This window comes from Cheilinus undulatus, linkage group 12, assembly GCF_018320785.1.
Source record: "Cheilinus undulatus linkage group 12, ASM1832078v1, whole genome shotgun sequence".
Lineage (NCBI taxonomy): Eukaryota > Metazoa > Chordata > Actinopteri > Labriformes > Labridae > Cheilinus > Cheilinus undulatus.
Genome location: NC_054876.1, coordinates 267,532 through 288,472, shown reverse-complemented (window position 1 = coordinate 288,472; position 20,941 = coordinate 267,532). Strand labels below are relative to the sequence as shown.

The following is a 20,941-nucleotide window of genomic DNA, read 5'->3' as shown; positions in this document are numbered from 1 at the left end:
GAATGGGCCCTAGTGGAGACAATGAGGGCCCTAGTTTAGACAAAGAGGGCCCATGTGTAGACAGAATGGGCCCTAGTGGAGACAATGAGGGCCCTAGTTTAGACAAAGAGGGCCCATGTGTAGACAGAATGGGCCCTAGTGGAGACAAAGAGGGCCCTAGTTTAGACAAAGAGGGCCCTAGTTTAGGAGAAAATAGTACAATCTGAGGGGCAGACCATCCTCCCACAGTTCTTTCTAAAGTCATTCTTCAGAGTGAGTGATAGAGGCTGTGTCACCTTCCCCCGTTTACATTACCCTTATTCAGCCCCCCCACCCCCACCCCCAGCCAGCCTGCTGGGTCTGTGTCCATGTGGTCTTACTGATATGTGCTCAGGCCATTTGGTCACACCTACATCAGAAAAACCACTCTGATCTCTAGTGACCCCTGATCTTATCACTTTAAGAGAAGCTCTGCTTTTACCCCAGAGAAGAACAAGCTCATAGTCAGGTTAACTGCTAATAATAAGTAGAAACCACAACATCTGATTTAAATTGAAGAGCATACTACTAATACCTAGAAACCAGTTCTGACAGAGATCTATTTCTTTAGCAGTCATCTGCACTGAAGAAACAGATTTTGGGGATGGATCCAGGAATTTTTTTAAGGATTCTTCAGTACTGAGATATGGGCTAATGGCGGAGGTCTGCGCTCTCTGAGTGCTTTCCTAGTTAATACAAAGGCTAGCTTTGTTTGATCTACATAATAAAATCAAGTTCATTTTACTTGGATTTTATTTTTCATGTAAAAAAATAAGTAGTTGAAACAAAAAACAATCTTGCTTGTTCAACACAAATAAATAATGCAAAAAGTTGCCTAAATTTTTTTAAGTAGATCAAGTAGAAAATTTTTTATCAGTGTAGGAAAAAGTAATCTTAAAAATGTGTTCAGGCTCGTTGACTTTAACTGTGTACCAGGAACAGAAAAATTGTGTTCAAATGAGGACCACATACTGCCCCGTCTGAGCATGTGCAGGGAGAAACTGCTATTTTGTCCTTTCCTGGTACGATTTACACTTTTCCAAGGACATTTTCAGAGCTACAATCACCCTCCCGTTTTTCAGTAAGTAAGGAATTTACCGTTATGGGTGGTGAAGCTTGTGTCAGAAAGTTAAATTAGTTTCTAAGTATTTTTGTAAACACAAATTGCTTGTTTATAGCCATAGATATCAAGATGTAGCCAAAACTTGATTATTACTGTAATTATTTAGGTTATGACAAATCTGCAGATTTCCCAGGATGCCTTTGGGCACTAAACCTTTATGCACTCAGTTTAAATAAAGGTAAAATATTTAAATAATATTTAAATAAAATGAACCATGAGTGAAGTTGCTGTCTCAATTAAAGACATCCCGCCTGTAGGGGGCAATGTTACTGTTAGTAATGTCAGTGAAGGTCAAATGACACACTGACATTGGTGAAACTTTATCTACTGGTTCAGTGGATCACTAACAATCGTCGCTACAAATGATTCCACTGGTCAGTCTACCTCAGGTGAAATGACAACATTATCACTGAGTCCTGCTTGATGCTTCCTATGATACTCATCTTGCGTTAATGTACTAAATCTGAGCAAATGTACCGTTAATTTGGAATTACTTAAAAGTAAGTTGAGTCAACTTAAAAAACATGTGGAGTCCAGGCAAATTTATTTTGTGCAACTGCTAAAATTGATCAAATTGAGTTAACAACTCCATTTTGAGTATGTTTAACGAAGGTTTAGTTTTCTTAAAACAATTTTAGCACCTGCTACACAAAATTATTAAGTTAAACTTACCTGTATTATCCATCTGAGATTACTTAAAAACATTAAGTTCAGTCAACTAAAAAATGATATCCAGATCTAGATAAACATATTGTGTGCAACTGCTAAAATTAATAAAATTAAGTAGGATCAACAAAACATTTTTTTTTTTTAGTGTGGTTAGTTCTACATTACTTCCTCTTTACCGTCTGTGTTCACACACTGAGAAAAATGAATCTGGGCAAAAGGAAATCTAACTACATTTATTCTTCAACATCAACAATAACAATCCACATTTCTATCTGGACAAAGTAAATCTTATTTTGTAGTCAGTTTCTTTAGTTGAAAATACAGACAAAGACTACAAAAACTACATTACCCATGAATCAATGCCCCCTGTGATGCACTGTGGGTATTTCAGATGAGTGATAAATGTCTTCTCTAACAATCAGGAACAGATGAACGGCTAACTGAAGACATGGCAGTGATGAGAGATCAGATTGGTGGGACTCTAATCTGGCATAATTTTCCCATGATGCCCTGGGGCAGAGTGTTTCTATGTGTTTAGATGTGATCAGGTGAGTTTAGATGTTGAATGTTGTACAGAGATCACTGCTGGGATTCCTTTGTTCATCTTTCTGATGGATTACTGGTGAATTTGATGGTCGACACGTCTGACCATGAGTGAGAAGAGGACTTCCTGAAAATGACTCTGACTGCCTGACTTACATTTATAGACACTGATGAGGGAAAATACAGATGAGGAAACAAATGTGGATACTCCCATTGTAAACACTGATGCAGGTGTTTCTCATGAATGTCACTAGTGGGAGGGAATTATAAATTACACTGATCATATTATTGAGTTAGACTGCAATGAAACTGAGCCATAATTGAAATGACATGAATTTCAGAGAAAATATTAAGTTAAAGATTAGTCTTGTTGAGTCTACTTGAAAATATCAGTAAATTTCACTTTGATTTTTAGTTCTTGAACTAAAACACAGTCGTAGATTTTAAAAAGATTAATCTGGATAATCTACAAAACAAATTCATGCAAAAAGTTGGCTAGGTTTTCTCAGTAGATTGGGCTGAATATTTTTATCAGTGCAGTAAGAGTCACACTTTTTTTATAAACATGTATCTGCAGGCGTCTGATATGTTGTTTGTGTTTTATTGTGAATCAGTTAATTTTTTCTAAGATGTGACAATCATTGAATTTTTTTTTAGCTTTATCAAAGCTCACTCTCTCTCCCCCTGCATCGTCTCCACCCTGGACATGTTTTTGACTAAAATCATTGCAGACAACCCTCTGTTGACACGGTTGTTAAAAATCTAAGATCTAAAGCCTCGTTTCCACCAGGAGGTCTGGTTTGATACGCTAAACACCAAAATAGCGTTTCCACAGACCGCCGTGCCTTCTCTTGGTGGGCTGTAAAGGCATGAATGTGAAGTCACAGTCAGCCATACACAGTCACAGAGTTATAGAAAGGATGAGTGACAGGAATCAGTAGACAATAAGCAGTAAACAGCTTTATCTCAGCTGAAAGTGCTTTTTAAAAAAATAACGTCTTAATGATGTTAACTGCTGTCAGGACAGATCCTCAGCTGATGGAACAGTCATAACGATGCGTTAATATGTGAATATATCTAGTCTAGAACAGTTTATGCGACAAAATATGAAAGTTTAGAGCTGTACTGTGAGAATGCACCATATTAAAAATAACGGAAAGCTGGTGTTGAACTAGATTCAGTCAGAAATCCCGGGTGCACTGATCTGGTTTTAAAATTGTCTGCAGCCTGAAGTTTTACAAACACGTCCAACAGCCACAGAGCGATGTTTTCACAGGTTAGCTAAAGTAAGAAGTAGATGAATACAGAGAATCAGCTGATCTAGGGCTTCATATAGATCTTCAGCATTAATTTAGTTTCACATCCATCACAGATAGACCAAGCTGATGTGAGCCTTCAGACTCTGCTTTGTGTCCTTAAAATCAGGTCCAGATAAACGTCAGGACACTTGATCTGTGCCCATGTATCAATATCCACAGACTAGGACACAGTTTGGATCTCTGTCCAGTCAAAATATCCTGATTAAAGCAGATATTGGTCTGTTTTTCTCCCATTTTCTTACTCATCAGACTTCTGTGTTTTGCAGCCCAGAGCCAAGCAGCTGGGACATCAGTACAACCTCCTATTGTTGTGTGTGTAGCTCCACCTTTTTGGGACGGATGGGTAAGATTACTACCTCTATGAAAGGGTGTCGATAAGTGGGACGTACAGGTCGTTTTTTTTGGGACCCTTTCCAACTTTTGCTCTATGGAAACGCAGAATAATGCGTGCCGTGCTGCACCAAGCCAGACCGTGGAAACGACCTTATAGAGGAACGCTACACAAGACTGCTCCGTCATTCGACAGCCATGTGGATGAGGACGACCCCTAGGAATTCTGTCTGGCACTTTGTTTGCTAAAAAAAGACAAAGAGGCAGAATGTGTGGTGATAGGCACAGATTTATTTCTGAAACTGTAGACATGATTATTTTAAAGGTTTCATACTTCAGTGAGCATACCGGCTTCTAGAAAGGACAAACACGGTTTGATTTTTCTGTTTGGCTACGCGATGGCAGCGAGGTCCATTCATGTATGATCATCTCTCTGTCTCCTGATCACATCCCTCAGCAGCAGACATCTGCTCCTCTGGGTCTATGACCGTCTGACTCACCTTTACTGTCTGAGCCCACACCTGCAGCCACGTTTCAGTCTGACGTCTTCACTTCAAAACTGAATGTTCATTACAACACATAGGCTAATTAGACATGTAGCATCTTATTTACTGAGATGATGAATGAAACTCAACACACACACACCCTTTCTCACTCATTCATGCTCACAAAACAACCTGCCACTGGTCATACTCAGGTATCTGGTGGTAAAAATCCCCCATTTGTAAAATTTCCATTGGTTTGTTGGCTCAGCTGTCCTAAAGGAACAATAAACAAAGTAACAGCTTTAAAAATAAGCAGTAAGATTTGGGCTTAAGCCTCCAACGGCTGCACCAGTGGCTTGAAGTTTCAGCTGATCTAGCCGAAGTCTTTATCCCCGGTGAGGACGCCGTGCTGATATGTACCTTGTGGTTCCTGCATCAGGATCTCTCCCTTATGGTTGAAACCACAGTGAGCCTGGACAGCAGATACTGGTCTGGATAATGGGAATGGCTATCTATATCTATCTGGACCAGAATACATAGGGACACGTGTTTAATAAGGGGCACGTGAACAAAACGTCTCATAAGATCAGAAAGAAATACTCGACAAAAAGCTGCTAAAATGACGGCTATGTCCTTCTTGACTATAGTTGAATCTGATCTTAAAGAACCAGAGTACCTTCATGCTCACAGTGACTGTGATCTTCAGTTTTAGCCCACTGTTCAGATCACTGGGCCTCATGTTCCTTCAGTTTAAGGCACTTTAAACCGTGGTCATTACTTTCAGTGAACCAGTGCGGAAGCGTAAGATCTTCTTTTTCAGGGCGTGGGAAGCCTTGATCTTGACAAAAGCCTTTGGCTGAGGAGAGGCTCCAGGTAAGACCAAAGGTAATGGGAGGGACAGGTGTGGTGGTAGCTGCTGGGGCCAAACCAGACCCCCACTTTCATCTGAGTCACTGGACAAAGAGCTGGAATCTGGAGAATCAGCCTCGCTCATACTGGACTCAGTCTCACCCTGACCTTGGTGAGGGTAGTCTTTATTAGGCTGCTGACACAGGAGCATTGGGTCCCTCTCAAACTGGTACTCCAAATTCTGCTGATGGCGTGAGTGTTGCTGATATTGGTAGGACGATGGTGCGTGAGTAGAGCGTGATTTCCGTGTGCGTCGGCCACAATAATCTCTTTGGTTTGACGCCAAGGATCCTTGCATAGGAACCTGTATGGGGGGCTGGTCAGCCTCATCCTGGCTCAGCTCCTGGTTGGACTGCCAGCGCCTGTAGTTCCCTCCTCCATGCTGATGCTTCTTGCTCCTGGACTGACTACTGCGACCTCCCCGTCCACCACTTCCACTTCCTCCACAGTCCCTCTCTACTGTATTGTACTTCCGCTCGGGAACCCTTTGTAGGCTGTTCTCAGACTGAGACCTACATGCCTTCTTCCCTGGCTTTCTACTCGCACCACTCCTATCTTCATTTGAGCGACATTTCTTTGGACCCCCTCGAGATCTTGAGGATTGGATCTGAGGTTCTACTGGATGATGTTCTTGATGATAATGGCCTCTTTCTGGGGAGCAGGTGCTCTGGTTGGGTTTCTGTACCCCAGAGCCCTTGTTGGGGTTGGAGTGGTGATGAGCGTTGGCTCTGGTGGATGCCCGACAAGGCTGGGCTGGAATATACTCAGCGCTGACCAGCTGTTCATGGGGTAAAGGCTGTTGGAGAGGGACAGCCAGACCTGGAGGGGAGGGGCTACAGTGGTACTGTTGGGGCGACTCAGGCTCGCTGTTGCTGGAGTCTGGCTGTGCTTGCAGCACTTTGAAAGATGGATAGTCCAGCAGGGTTGAGCAGGAAGAATTCATCATGGAGGCCTGTCTAAGCCTGTGGTAGAGCCCTTGCTGGAGGGGCTGATGGTACGGTGGGGGGGGACTTTCAGAAAATCCCGCCCCTATGTTTGGCTCCTGCTCAGTGTACTGGTAAGACTGTGCAGAGGTTTCCTCTGAACGCTGGGATGAAGGACAGATATCAAGAACAGAAACCTGTTTTGACATATGCTGCTCTTCTTTGCAGCAGAAACTGTGCTGTCTCACCACAGCGACAGCTCGGCCATCGTGCACTAAGCTGGTGCGAGGCTTTGACGGCCGTGTTTGAAGAGCTCGCCGCTGGATCAATCCAAAAATGTAGCTCTCTACCTTTTGGACTTGTTGAAAATCGTCCTGACTTGGGTCAACAACTCTCATCTCCACAAAAGCAGTGGTGTCTCTTGTTGGGTCTGACTGCCAGGTATCTCCTGTCTCCATCTTTCCAGTCCCCTCAGGGTGGTCATGTGACTCAGGAGATCTATCAGGCTTCTTTACAAGGAGTCCTCCTGGCAAAGAGAGTGAAGACAAAGGAATTAGAAACAGTGCAGCTGGTCAATGTTGTTCCTTCTGAGGATGCAGATGTGTTCTTGGACTTGTGTGTGTGCATAAATGTGTCACGTGTTTAGCAGTAGTGAGGTTGGTGATGACATTTCTTCCTCTGCTCTGATATTCATTTGACATCATTCATTTAGAGCAGAGGTTCTCAACCCCCAAGATAAAGGAGCCAGAGACCGGGGCCCCCCACTGTACCTGAAGGTGGCTAAACACAGACACACACATTCAAGAATAGTCAGAGGTGTCAAGTAACTAAGTACAAATACTTTGTTACCTTACTTAAGTTGAAATTTTGGTATCTATACTTCACTGGAGCGATTATTTTTCAGCCTACTTTTTACTTCTACTCCTTACATCTTCAAGCTATTATCTGTACTTTCTACTGCTTACATTTTAAAAATAGCCTCGTTACTCCTATGTCATTGCAGCTTGTTTTCATTCCAGCTTGGCATCGTTCAAAAAACACAAATAAAAAAACAAAACCCTCTCCAGATAAACTGCACCATCTGGATAGAGTGAATTTGATTGTGGTTGGATGAGAAGCATAAACATAATTCCAACACCCTACTGGTTTGTACGCAAACCATCGCACCTGCGCACACAAATCACGTCACACTCCAGCAAGGAAACAGCAGACGTATGTAGCCTAGTACGAAGATGTCCGTGGAAGAGACTCAAGAGAACTGGAGCAAAATGTCTCAACCAATCACCAGCGAGGAGGTTGGTAGTACACATATATGGTTCTTGAATGAATTTGCATTGTACTAAAATGTTCATTTTCAATGGGCATAAATGCTGCTGAAACAGGTGCATCCCAAATTTTTCAACATTAACATTTTATTCTAACATTATAGTCATTATGGCCTTAGAAACATGTTTTTGGGGAGGTGGGGTAGTGTACTATAGGCCCCTGTGGCGCGGCCTAAGCTTTTGTCCTTAATGGCTTTTTTCCCCTTACATTACTTTGACTTTAATACTTTAATTAGTTTTGAAACTAGAACTTTTATACTTTACTGGAGTAAAGTCTTTTGAAACCCTAGTATCTATACGTCTACCAGAGGAATGAATGTGAATACTTTTGACACCTTTGAGAATAGTCATGAGGAGACAAGGCTGCACATAAAGGGGGGAAAAGGGGGAGAGCTTTCTGGGGCACAGCAAACTCATGGTCCATTGTAAAGTTAAGCTGTGATATTTTATATTTTACCTGAAAAATAACTTCTATACTAAAATTTCAATTCATTCGTGTTGTAAGTAGCCCTCTTAAAAATGTAAATTCTTTTGTTAAAAACAGAATTTAAATGTGTTAAAATAGCTAAAATGACTTTTTACCAGCTTTGGTCACAAATGTGTTAAATTGGTGGGAAAAAGAGTTGAAAGTTGGCAAAAGTAGTGTTAAGTGGCAACAGTGGAATCCCCCTGATTTAGAGTAAGACAGAACTGTAGTCATGCATAATTCAGTCAGACATTAGAGCAAACCCCTGCAGCAGCTGTGATTCTGATCAGAAATGGTGAGAATCACAGCTACCACGCTGCTACAGCTCTTCCCTCTATCAAACAGAACTATCAGACCTTTGTCTGCCTGACTGCATCCTCCGTGATCTCAGTGTGACAGCCAGCAGACAGACTCATGACACTGAGTCACCACTGAGTGAGCTAACCGGTTTACCTGGGCTGGCTGGGTGGTCCTCTAGATCAGCTGGAGAGTCGGCAGAGTTGGCTTGGGTGTTCACGTTGAGCTCTGCTACTTGCTGCTCCAAGGTTGCACTGATGCCCCATGGTGTCGACTGAAGAGTGTTCTGGAAGAGAGATGGAGTCAACAGACGAGGACAGATTTCTTCATTAGAAAACAAGCACAACAAATGGATTTAACTCTTCACAGGCATCATTTCAGTAAACACACAGTACAGTCACTGCAAATCTACGCTTTGCTGTGTGTTTCTCGTGAGAAATCCTGTAAATTCAAACTGACTTAGTTTCCTCTCTCAGCTGGGCTCTAGTCTCCTCTATGAAGTCTCTGGATGAACGTCTGCTCCTTGCAGCTCCTCCAAGCTGATCGGACCAGGCTGTTAGCTGGGATCAGTCTCGCTGTCAGGACGCTCGTATACGACAGCGCCATGAACCCAAAATAAACATGCTGAGAGTCTGTCCTGACAAAGCCTCAGAACCAGAGTGTTTTATTGTTATTTTGAACTACAACTTTTAAAAAGATTGTTATTCAAATGTATGTGGATGGACAGCAGGAACTCATTCTGTGTTACTGACCTTTTAGTTTGAATGATTTAACCTGTATATTACAACAAAAAAAAAACAAATGAATCAAACGTTGGGTTGAAATTAGGGCTGGGCAATGAAATGCAAAGTAGATTAAATCGTAAAACGGCCTGCTGCAATTTTCAAATCGCAGAAGGTGCGATATTTTTTTAACCTGAAATTTGTATCAAAACACCAGTTTAAAACTTTCTGTTGCAGCAGAGATGTTATACATTACATGTAATGCAATCATTAGTGGCATATTTTTATAGTAGTGTACAAAAAAGTCCTTTTTTCTTCATTGTTGTATGTATTTCTAGTTAAAGGTCAATATCTAATAGACAGAACAGTGCAGAGGTTTTAGGCATGTTTGGCCCAAATTTGAGGATGAAGAAAGGCGTGTAGTGGTGAGTACGCCCACCTGAGGGCCACATCGGGCAGAAAGGGGGATTGACACGACCCAGGTCAAGCTCTGGATGTCGTTGGACATTACCAAGGGCAGGAAAAAATAATCTGATGAAAACAAAACAAAAAGCACGGTTTTAGGGTGGAGTTATGGGTAGAAGTGGAGCTTAAACACGGCCTAGGGTACTGTTAGGGTGGAGTTATGGGTAGAAGTGGAGCTTAAACACGGCCTAGGGTACTGTTAGGGTGGAGTTATGGGTAGATGTGGAGCTTAAACACGGCCTAGGGTACTGTTAGGGTGGAGTTATGGGTAGAAGTGGAGCTTAAACACGGCCTAGGGTACTGTTAGGGCGGAGTTATGGGTAGATGTGGCACTTATACATAGACGAGGGTACTGTTAGGGTGGAGTTATGGGTAGATGTGGTGCGTATATATAGACGAGGGTACTGTTAGGGCAGAGTTATGGGTAGATTTGGCACTTATACATAGACGAGGGTACTGTTAGGGCGGAGTTATGGTTAGATGTGGTGCGTATACACGGACTAGGGTACTGTTAGGGTGGAGTTATGGGTAGATGTGGAGCTTAAACACGGCCTAGGGTACTGTTAGGGTGGAGTTATGGGTAGATGTGGAGCTTAAACACGGCCTAGGGTACTGTTAGGGTGGAGTTATGGGTAGAAGTGGAGCTTAAACACGGCCTAGGGTACTGTTAGGGTGGAGTTATGGGTAGATGTGGAGCTTAAACACGGCCTAGGGTACTGTTAGGGTGGAGTTATGGGTAGATGTGGAGCTTAAACACGGCCTAGGGTACTGTTAGGGTGGAGTTATGGGTAGATGTGGAGCTTAAACACGGCCTAGGGTACTGTTAGGGTGGAGTTATGGGTAGAAGTGGAGCTTAAACACGGCCTAGGGTACTGTTAGGGTGGAGTTATGGGTAGAAGTGGAGCTTAAACACGGCCTAGGGTACTGTTAGGGTGGAGTTATGGGTAGATTTGGCACTTATACATAGACGAGGGTACTGTTAGGGCGGAGTTATGGGTAGATGTGGAGCTTAAACACGGCCTAGGGTACTGTTAGGGCGGAGTTATGGGTAGAAGTGGAGCTTAAACACGGCCTAGGGTACTGTTAGGGCGGAGTTATGGGTAGAAGTGGAGCTTAAACACGGCCTAGGCTACTGTTAGGGCGGAGTTATGGGTAGAAGTGGAGCTTAAACACGGCCTAGGGTACTGTTAGGGTGGAGTTATGGGTAGAAGTGGAGCTTAAACACGGCCTAGGGTACTGTTAGGGTGGAGTTATGGGTAGATGTGGAGCTTAAACACGGCCTAGGGTACTGTTAGGGTGGAGTTATGGGTAGAAGTGGAGCTTAAACACGGCCTAGGGTACTGTTAGGGTGGAGTTATGGGTAGAAGTGGAGCTTAAACACGGCCTAGGGTACTGTTAGGGTGGAGTTATGGGTAGAAGTGGAGCTTAAACACGGCCTAGGGTACTGTTAGGGTGAAGTTATGGGTAGAAGTGGAGCTTAAACACGGCCTAGGGTACTGTTAGGGTGAAGTTATGGGTAGAAGTGGAGCTTAAACACGGTCTAGGGTACTGTTAGGGTGGAGTTATGGGTAGAAGTGGAGCTTAAACACAGTCTAGGCTACTGTTAGGGTGGAGTTATGGGTAGAAGTGGAGCTTAAACACGGCCTAGGGTACTGTTAGGGCGGAGTTATGGGTAGATGTGGAGCTTAAACACGGCCTAGGGTACTGTTAGGGATGAGTTATGGGTAGAAGTGGAGCTTAATCACGGCATAGGGTACTTTTAGGGTGGAGTTATGGGTAGAAGTGGAGCTTAAACACGGCCTAGGGTACTGTTAGGGTGAAGTTATGGGTAGAAGTGGAGCTTAAACACGGTCTAGGGTACTGTTAGGGTGGAGTTATGGGTAGAAGTGGAGCTTAAACACGGCCTAGGGTACTGTTAGGGTGGAGTTATGGGTAGAAGTGGAGCTTAAACACGGCCTAGGGTACTGTTAGGGTGGAGTTATGGGTAGAAGTGGAGCTTAAACACGGCCTAGGGTACTGTTAGGGTGGAGTTATGGGTAGAAGTGGAGCTTAAACACGGCCTAGGGTACTTTTAGGGTGGAGTTATGGGTAGAAGTGGAGCTTAAACACGGCCTAGGGTACTTTTAGGGTGGAGTTATGGGTAGAAGTGGAGCTTAAACACGGCCTAGGGTACTGTTAGGGCGGAGTTATGGGTAGAAGTGGAGCTTAAACACGGCCTAGGGTACTGTTAGGGTGGAGTTATGGGTAGATGTGGAGCTTAAACACGGCCTAGGGTACTGTTAGGGTGGAGTTATGGGTAGAAGTGGAGCTTAAACACGGCCTAGGGTACTGTTAGGGTGGAGTTATGGGTAGAAGTGGAGCTTAAACACGGCCTAGGGTACTGTTAGGGTGGAGTTATGGGTAGAAGTGGAGCTTAAACACGGCCTAGGGTACTGTTAGGGTGGAGTTATGGGTAGAAGTGGAGCTTAAACACGGCCTAGGGTACTGTTAGGGTGGAGTTATGGGTAGAAGTGGAGCTTAAACACGGCCTAGGGTACTGTTAGGGTGGAGTTATGGGTAGATGTGGAGCTTAAACACGGCCTAGGGTACTGTTAGGGTGGAGTTATGGGTAGATGTGGAGCTTAAACACGGCCTAGGGTACTGTTAGGGTGGAGTTATGGGTAGAAGTGGAGCTTAAACACGGCCTAGGGTACTGTTAGGGTGGAGTTATGGGTAGAAGTGGAGCTTAAACACGGCCTAGGGTACTGTTAGGGTGGAGTTATGGGTAGATGTGGAGCTTAAACACGGCCTAGGGTACTGTTAGGGTGGAGTTATGGGTAGAAGTGGAGCTTAAACACGGCCTAGGGTACTGTTAGGGTGGAGTTATGGGTAGAAGTGGAGCTTAAACACGGCCTAGGGTACTGTTAGGGTGGAGTTATGGGTAGAAGTGGAGCTTAAACACGGCCTAGGGTACTGTTAGGGTGGAGTTATGGGTAGATGTGGAGCTTAAACACGGCCTAGGGTACTGTTAGGGTGGAGTTATGGGTAGATGTGGAGCTTAAACACGGCCTAGGGTACTTTTAGGGTGGAGTTATGGGTAGAAGTGGAGCTTAAACATGGCCTAGGGTACTGTTAGGGTGGAGTTATGGGTAGAAGTGGAGCTTAAACACGCCTAGGGTACAGTTAGGATGGAGTTATGGGTAGAAGTGGAGCTTAAACACGGCCTAGGGTACTGTTAGGGTGGAGTTATGGGTAGATGTGGAGCTTAAACACGGCCTAGGGTACTGTTAGGGTGGAGTTATGGGTAGAAGTGGAGCTTAAACATGGCCTAGGGTACTGTTAGGGCGGAGGGTTGCCACACCCCCCAGGTTGTCGTATGTTTATTCTAAGCACCTGAAAACTGTTGGTGGTTGCTGGGCGTATTAACAGGGGTTTAAACGCCTGGACAAAAGAATGCTGTTAACCTTGGCTGCTGAGCGACACACGTACATGTCAGATGTGTGGATACTGACTCTGGCCGCCCTCCCTCCTCTTTTCAGCCCGGGGTTGTGGAACATCAGGACCCGTGAAGAACCGTTAGCGCTCTACATGCCTAAAACTTCTGCACAGTACTGTATATCTGACCATCATGACCATATCATTCTGACTTTTTAACTGTTATTATAGTTCACTTTTTTGAGTTAAACATTTGTGTACCAAGTACAGCAGACACAAACAACTGACAGACGGTTTTCCCCATAAAACCAAATGATAACAGGCTGTTATGTTTAACAAATGGAGATATTTGGGGGTCTGTTTTTTTGTCGTTGTTGTTGTTGTTGCTTAAGCCAGAATCAAAGCGAGCTGATGTTTGACATAAAGATTAAAAAGATGCACTGACATCAGTCATATCAGAGGTAGGTTAAGAATGTAAAGTCCACCGTGGTCTGTGGCTAACTTCTGTTCCTAACGTGGATCAGACTGAATGAAACCACGTCAAACAGAGCAGGCAGGTCTACGTCTATGAAAGCAGCCATGGATCAGGAGACTGTCAGACTGATTTTGTTATTATAACGTTGGGCCTTTTGGCTCTGGCAAGCTTTCTGCAGTTTTCAATGCCTGCTTACAGATGAGCCCACAGATGCAAGTTCTGTATTGAAGTTCATCAGTCACGTGGACTGACTCTTCAGTCCGGGGACAGACTATCAGGGTACTGTGGAGCTATCTTACAATGCTCATCACATCTTTAGCCAAGTTTGGAGAGTTTCTTAGCCTGTTAAGGACTCAACTTAGCCCCCCAGAAGTACAGAGACCGAGGACCCCTGCTGTCGCTGGAGATGGTTCAGGCTGCACATGCTCACTAACTGGCCTGTCCAAAAAGAACAGCTCAGCATAAAAACCAGAAGATGATTTAATGTTAGAAAGGCTGGCAGCAGGGTTAAACGATATCTCCATGTATAAGCCATGGCACAGAAAGGCATTTCTGAGCAGCAGACTCCTACGTCAGTGCGGTCGCCTACATTTAACCCCTTGACGCCTGTTGTCGCAAATTTGATACATACTTTAATGATACCTCTAACTAATCAATATGCTCAATAAATTTATTAAAAAAAACTCATGAATACAATCTGGTAAATGATAAAAATGCCCTCAAGTGGATTTTCAGTTACCAAAAACACCTAATGAATAAAATGATAGTAAAAATATAATTGTTAAATTTTATGGAAATTTGGATTTTTTAAAATTTCAGCAGAAAGTTAAATGAACTTCTCAGTTCCAAAAAACTAGAATTTTCAGGCTATTATTTGTGTTTTCAGGCGTTAAGGGGTTAAGGATTGTTTATCCCATGACTTTACTTTCAGCATAAATGACTAGTCAATTTTACAATAAAGTCATTCATGTATATTTTCAGCGATGAAACAACTTTCTGTATATATTAGGGCTGTCAAAATTGACACATTAATACAGATGAATCCGTCATCATGATTAATCTGATAAAAAATTTTAACACAATTAACCCATCTACAGCACAGAATGACTCAAAATCCCTGAAACGTCTCTGGCAATGCAATTCAGGCAGTTTGTCAAAGTAGGGTTACCGTCAAGCATGCCGCAGCGCAAATGGGCCGTTGATCCAGTAGTGACCAACTCCGATATGGAAGACGCTAAACAGCACGTTGGCCCTCTTGATGGGAAATTTTAGTACCAAAAAACCAAAGACGGAACAGTCGACCGACAAAAAGTATTCTGCACATTCTGCAGGAAGGAGTTTTCTTTTCACTGAGGCACTTCCGGCTTAAAACACCACATTAACGTGAAGCAAACGTTCATCGGGGATTGAGTCTGTTTGCTTATGCAAAATGAAACATGATTAATATAGATTAAAAATGAATCATATTTAATCATGATTAATCAAAATTAATCCACAGCAACCCTGTGATTAATCTGATTAAAAATTGTAATCATTTGACAGCACTAGTATAAATATAAATATAAAATGATGACCGTATCTGTGGCATCTGTGGCCCTCCCCTCTGTTTGTATCCTGACCTCCTGGGGTCCTGACTGGAAGAGTGAGTGACCCTGACCCTGACCCTGACCCTGACAGAGCCGTTTCAGACTGACTGCACAATAAGTAAATAATGTTCATGCTAACAGTTTAAATTGTACTGCCATAATTTCAGAATGCCAGTGAAGTCTGTTAAAAAGAACAAATTTTACATGAATTACCTATTTTTACAAGAAACAACTGCAAAACTAAATAACTGAATCAAATCTACATGAAGTCGAGGGTCCTTGTTCTCTGCTGAGGCCAGTCCTGGAGGAGGGTTTCTCATGGGTCACTATAAAAACGGATGTCAGTGGCTACTTAATCAAATTGTTTAAATTATACTTACATAAATTCAGTAGAAAAGATAACTTTATTATCATTTATTATCAGTAATGGTTGCAAGACAAACAAATGTAATGAAGTCCGCCAAAAACATAACAGCCAGCTGTGCACGCATCGACACATGCTCAGTGATAAGAGCAACAAATCATCCAAACGATGCCAGCCCCACCCCGTCACAGCCTACAACGTCAGCAGTACAGCCTGCAACATCAGTGTCACAGCCTAAACATCGATGTCACAGCCCAAAACACCAGTGTCACAGCCCACATCAACAGTGTCACAGCCTACAACATCAGTGTCACAGCCTACAACACCAGTGTCACAGCCCACATCATCAGTGTCACAGCCTACAACACCAGTGTCACAGTCTACAATACCACTGTTACAGCCCACATCATCAGTGCCACAGTCTACAAGACAAGTGTCACAGCTTACATCATCAGTGTCACAGCCTACAACGCTAGTGTCACAGTCTACACCACCAGTGTCACAGCCTACAACGCTAGTGTCACAGACTACAACACCAGGGCACAGCCCACATCATCAGTGTCACAGTCTACCACACTAGGGTTACAGCCCACATCATCAGTGTCACAGCCTACAACACCAGTGTCACAGCCCACATCAACAGTGTCACAGCCTACAACATCAGTGTCCAAGCCTACAACACCAGTGTCACAGCCCACATCATCAGTGTCACAGCCTACAACATCAGTGTCACAGTCTACAACATCAGTGTCACAGCCTAAACATCAATGTCACAGCCCAAAACACCAGTGTCAAAGCCCACATCATCAGTGTCAAAGCCTAGGACATCAGTGTCACAGCCAACATCAACAGTGTCACAGCCCACATCAACAGTGTCAAAGCCTACAACATCAGTGTCACAGCCTACAACACCAGTGTCACAGCCCACATCATCATTGTCACAGCCAACAACACCAGTGTCACAGCCCCCATCATCACCGTCACAGCCTACAGCATCCGAGCCACGGCCAAGAACACCAGTGTCACAGCCGACACCAGTGTCACAGCCTACAACACCAGTGTCCCAGCCCACATCATCAGTGTCACAGCCTACAACATCAGAGCCACAGCCCAAAACACCAGTGTCAAAGCCTACAACACATGTCCCAACCCACATCAACAGTGTCACAGCCTACAACATCAGTGTCCAAGCCTACAACATCAGTGTCACAGCCCACATCAACAGTGTCACAGCCTACATCATCAGTGTCACAGCCTACAACATCAGTGTCACAGCCTAAACATCAATGTCACAGCCCAAAACACCAGTGTCAAAGCCCACATCAACAGTGTCAAACCCTAGGACATCAGTGTCACAGCCAACATCAACAGTGTCACAGCCCACATCAACAGTTTCAAAGCCTACAACATCAGTGTCACAGCCTACAACACCAGTGTCACAGCCCACATCATCATTGTCACAGCCAATAACACCAGTGTCACAGCCCCCATCATCACCGTCACAGCCTACAGCATCCTAGCCACGGACAAGAACACCAGTGTCACAGCCGACACCAGTGTCACAGCCTACAACACCAGTGTCCCAGCCCACATCATCAGTGTCACAGCCTGCAACATCAGAGCCACAGCCCAAAACACCAGTGTCAAAGCCTACAACACATGTCCCAACCCACATCAACAGTGTCACAGCCCACATCACCAGTGTCACAGTCTACAATGCCACTGTCACAGCCAACATCATCAGTGCCACAGTCTACAACACAAGTCTCACAGTCTACAAGACAAGTGTCACAGCTTACAACATCAGTGTCCAAGCCTACAACACCAGTGTCACAGCCCACATCATCAGTGTCACAGCCTACAACATCAGTGTCACAGTCTACAACATCAGTGTCACAGCCTAAACATCAATGTCACAGCCCAAAACACCAGTGTCAAAGCCCACATCAACAGTGTCAAAGCCTAGGACATCAGTGTCACAGCCAACATCAACAGTGTCACAGCCCACATCAACAGTGTCAAAGCCTACAACATCAGTGTCACAGCCTACAACACCAGTGTCACAGCCCACATCATCATTGTCACAGCCAACAACACCAGTGTCACAGCCCCCATCATCACCGTCACAGCCTACAGCATCCGAGCCACGGCCAAGAACACCAGTGTCACAGCCGACACCAGTGTCACAGCCTACAACACCAGTGTCCCAGCCCACATCATCAGTGTCACAGCCTACAACATCAGAGCCACAGCCCAAAACACCAGTGTCAAAGCCTACAACACATGTCCCAACCCACATCAACAGTGTCACAGCCTACAACATCAGTGTCCAAGCCTACAACATCAGTGTCACAGCCCACATCAACAGTGTCACAGCCTACATCATCAGTGTCACAGCCTACAACATCAGTGTCACAGCCTAAACATCAATGTCACAGCCCAAAACACCAGTGTCAAAGCCCACATCAACAGTGTCAAAGCCTAGGACATCAGTGTCACAGCCAACATCAACAGTGTCACAGCCCACATCAACAGTTTCAAAGCCTACAACATCAGTGTCACAGCCTACAACACCAGTGTCACAGCCCACATCATCATTGTCACAGCCAACAACACCAGTGTCACAGCCCCCATCATCACCGTCACAGCCTACAGCATCCTAGCCACGGACAAGAACACCAGTGTCACAGCCGACACCAGTGTCACAGCCTACAACACCAGTGTCCCAGCCCACATCATCAGTGTCACAGCCTACAACATCAGAGCCACAGCCCAAAACACCAGTGTCAAAGCCTACAACACATGTCCCAACCCACATCAACAGTGTCACAGCCCACATCACCAGTGTCACAGTCTACAATGCCACTGTCACAGCCAACATCATCAGTGCCACAGTCTACAACACAAGTCTCACAGTCTACAAGACAAGTGTCACAGCTTACAACATCAGCGTCACAGCTTACAACATCAGTTCTGCAGCTTACAACATTAGTGTCACAGCCTACAACATTAGAGCCACAGCCAAGAACACCAGTGTCACAGCCCACATCACCAGTGTCACAGCCGACAACATGTGTCCTTACCCACATCATCAGTGTCACAGTATACAACACCAGTGTCACAGCCTACAACGCTAGTGTCACAGTCTACAACACCAGGGTTACAGCCCACATCATCAGTGTCACAGACTACACCACCACTGTCACAGCCCACATCATCAGTGTCACAGTCTACACCACCAGTGTCGCAGCCTACAATGCTAGTGTCACAGACTACAACACCAGGGTCACAGCCCACATTATCAGTGTCACAGTCTACAACACCAGTGTCACAGCCCACATCAACAGTGTCACAGCCTACAACATCAGTGTCACAGCCACAACATCAATGTCACAGCCCACAACACCAGTGTCACAGCCCACATCAACAGTGTCACAGCCTACAACATCAGTGTCACAGCCTAAAACACCAGTGTCACAGCCCACATCAACAGTGTCACAGCCTACAACACTAGTGTCACATTCTACAACACCAGGGTCACAGCCCACATCATCAGTGTCACAGTCTACACCACCAGTGTCACAGCCTACAACGCTAGTGTCACAGACTACAACACCAGGGTCAGAGCCCACATCATATTTGTCGTAGTCTACAACACCAGTGTAACAGCCCACATCATCAGTGTCACAGTCTACCACACTAGGGTCACAGCCCACATCATCAGTGTCACAGCCTACAACACCAGTGGCACAGCCCACATCATATTTGTCGTAGTCTACAACACCAGTGTAACAGCCCACATCATCAGTGTCTCAGTCTACAACACCAGTGTCACAGCCCACATCATCAGTGTCACAGCCTACAACACCAGGGTCACAGCCCACATCATCAGTGTCACAGTCTACAACACTAGTGTCACAGCCCACATCATCAGTGTCACAGTCTACAACACCAGTGTCACAGCCCACATCATCAGTGTTGCAGTTTACAACACCTGTGTCACAGACTACAACATCAGAGCCACAGCCCAAAACACCAGTGTCACAGCAGAATACACCGGTGTCACAGCCTACAACACCAGTGTCCCAGCCCACATCATCAGTGTCACAACCTACAACATCAGAGCTACAGCCTACACCACATGTCACAACCCACATCATCAGTGTCACAGCCTACATCATCAGTGTCACAGCCTACAACATCAGTGTAACAGCCCACATCATCAGTGTTAGTCTACATCATCAGTGTCACAGCCTAAAACGCTAGTGTTACAGCCTACAATACCAGGGTCACAGCCCACATCATCAGTGTCACAGCCTACAACACCAGGGTCACAGCCCACATCATCAGTGTCACAGTCTACAACACCAGTGTCACAGCCCACATCATCAGTGTCACAGTCTACAACACCAGTGTCACAGCCCACATCATCAGTGTCACAGTCTACAACCCCAGTGTCACAGACTACAACATCAGAGCCACCGCCAGAAACACCAGTGTCACAGCAGAATACACCGGTGTCACAGCCTACAACACCAGTGCCCCAGCCCACATCATCAGTGTCACAACCTACAACATCAGAGCCACAGCCTACACCACATGTCACAGCCCACATCATCAGTGTCACAGCCCACATCATCAGTGTCACAGCCTACAACATCAGTGTCACAGCCCACATCATCAGTGTCAGTCTACATCATCAGTGTCACAGCCTACAATACCAGGGTCACAGCCCACATCATGAGTGTCACAGCCTACAACACCAGGGTCACAGCCCACATCATCAGTGTCACAGTCTACAACACTAGTGTCACAGCCCACATCATCAGTGTCACAGTCTACAACACCAGTGTCACAGCCCACATCATCAGTGTCACAGTCCACATCATCAGTGTCACAGTCTACAACGCTAGTGTCACAGCCCACATCATCAGTGTCACAGTCTACAACACCAGTGTCACAGCCCACATCATCAGTGTCACAGCCCACATCATCAGTGTCACAGTCTACAACACTAGTGTCACAGCCCACATCATCAGTGTCACAGTCTACAACACCAGTGTCACAGCCCACATCATCAGTGTCACAGCCCACATCATCAGTGTCACAGTCTACAACACTAGTGTCACAGCCCACATCATCAGTGTCACAGTCTACAACACCAGTGTCCCAGCCTACAATACGTGTCCCAACCCACATCATTAGTGTCACAGCCTACATCATCAGTGTCACAGCCTACAACACTATTGTCACAATCTACAACACCAGTGTCACAGCCCACATCATCAGTGTCCAAGTCTACAACACCAGTGTCCCAGCCTACACCAGTGTCACAGCCCACATCACCAGTGTCACAGCCTACAACACCAGTGTCCCAGCCCACATAATCAGTGTCACAGTCCACATCATCAGTGTCACAGCCTACATCACCAGTGTCCCAGCCCACATCATCAGTGTCACAATCCACAACACCAGTATCACAGCCTACAAGGCTAGTGTCACAGTCTA

The 20,941-nt window shown here is 45.0% G+C and overlaps 1 protein-coding gene across 1 annotated transcript in view; it reads right to left on the bottom strand.

Annotated features, from left to right (window-relative positions):
- Positions 1 to 4,283: 4,283 nt before the first annotated feature.
- The window catches only part of LOC121518494 (dapper homolog 3-like), a 30,820-nt gene continuing 14,162 nt past the window's right edge, over positions 4,284 to 20,941 (bottom strand). The window contains exons 2-3 of the mRNA XM_041800824.1: positions 8,564 to 8,693; positions 4,284 to 6,845 (exon numbers count right to left, since the gene is read on the bottom strand). Of these exons, the coding sequence (XP_041656758.1) occupies positions 5,248 to 6,845; positions 8,564 to 8,693 (1,728 nt within the window). The 3' untranslated portion in view covers positions 4,284 to 5,247. The remainder of the gene's footprint in view (positions 6,846 to 8,563; positions 8,694 to 20,941) is intronic.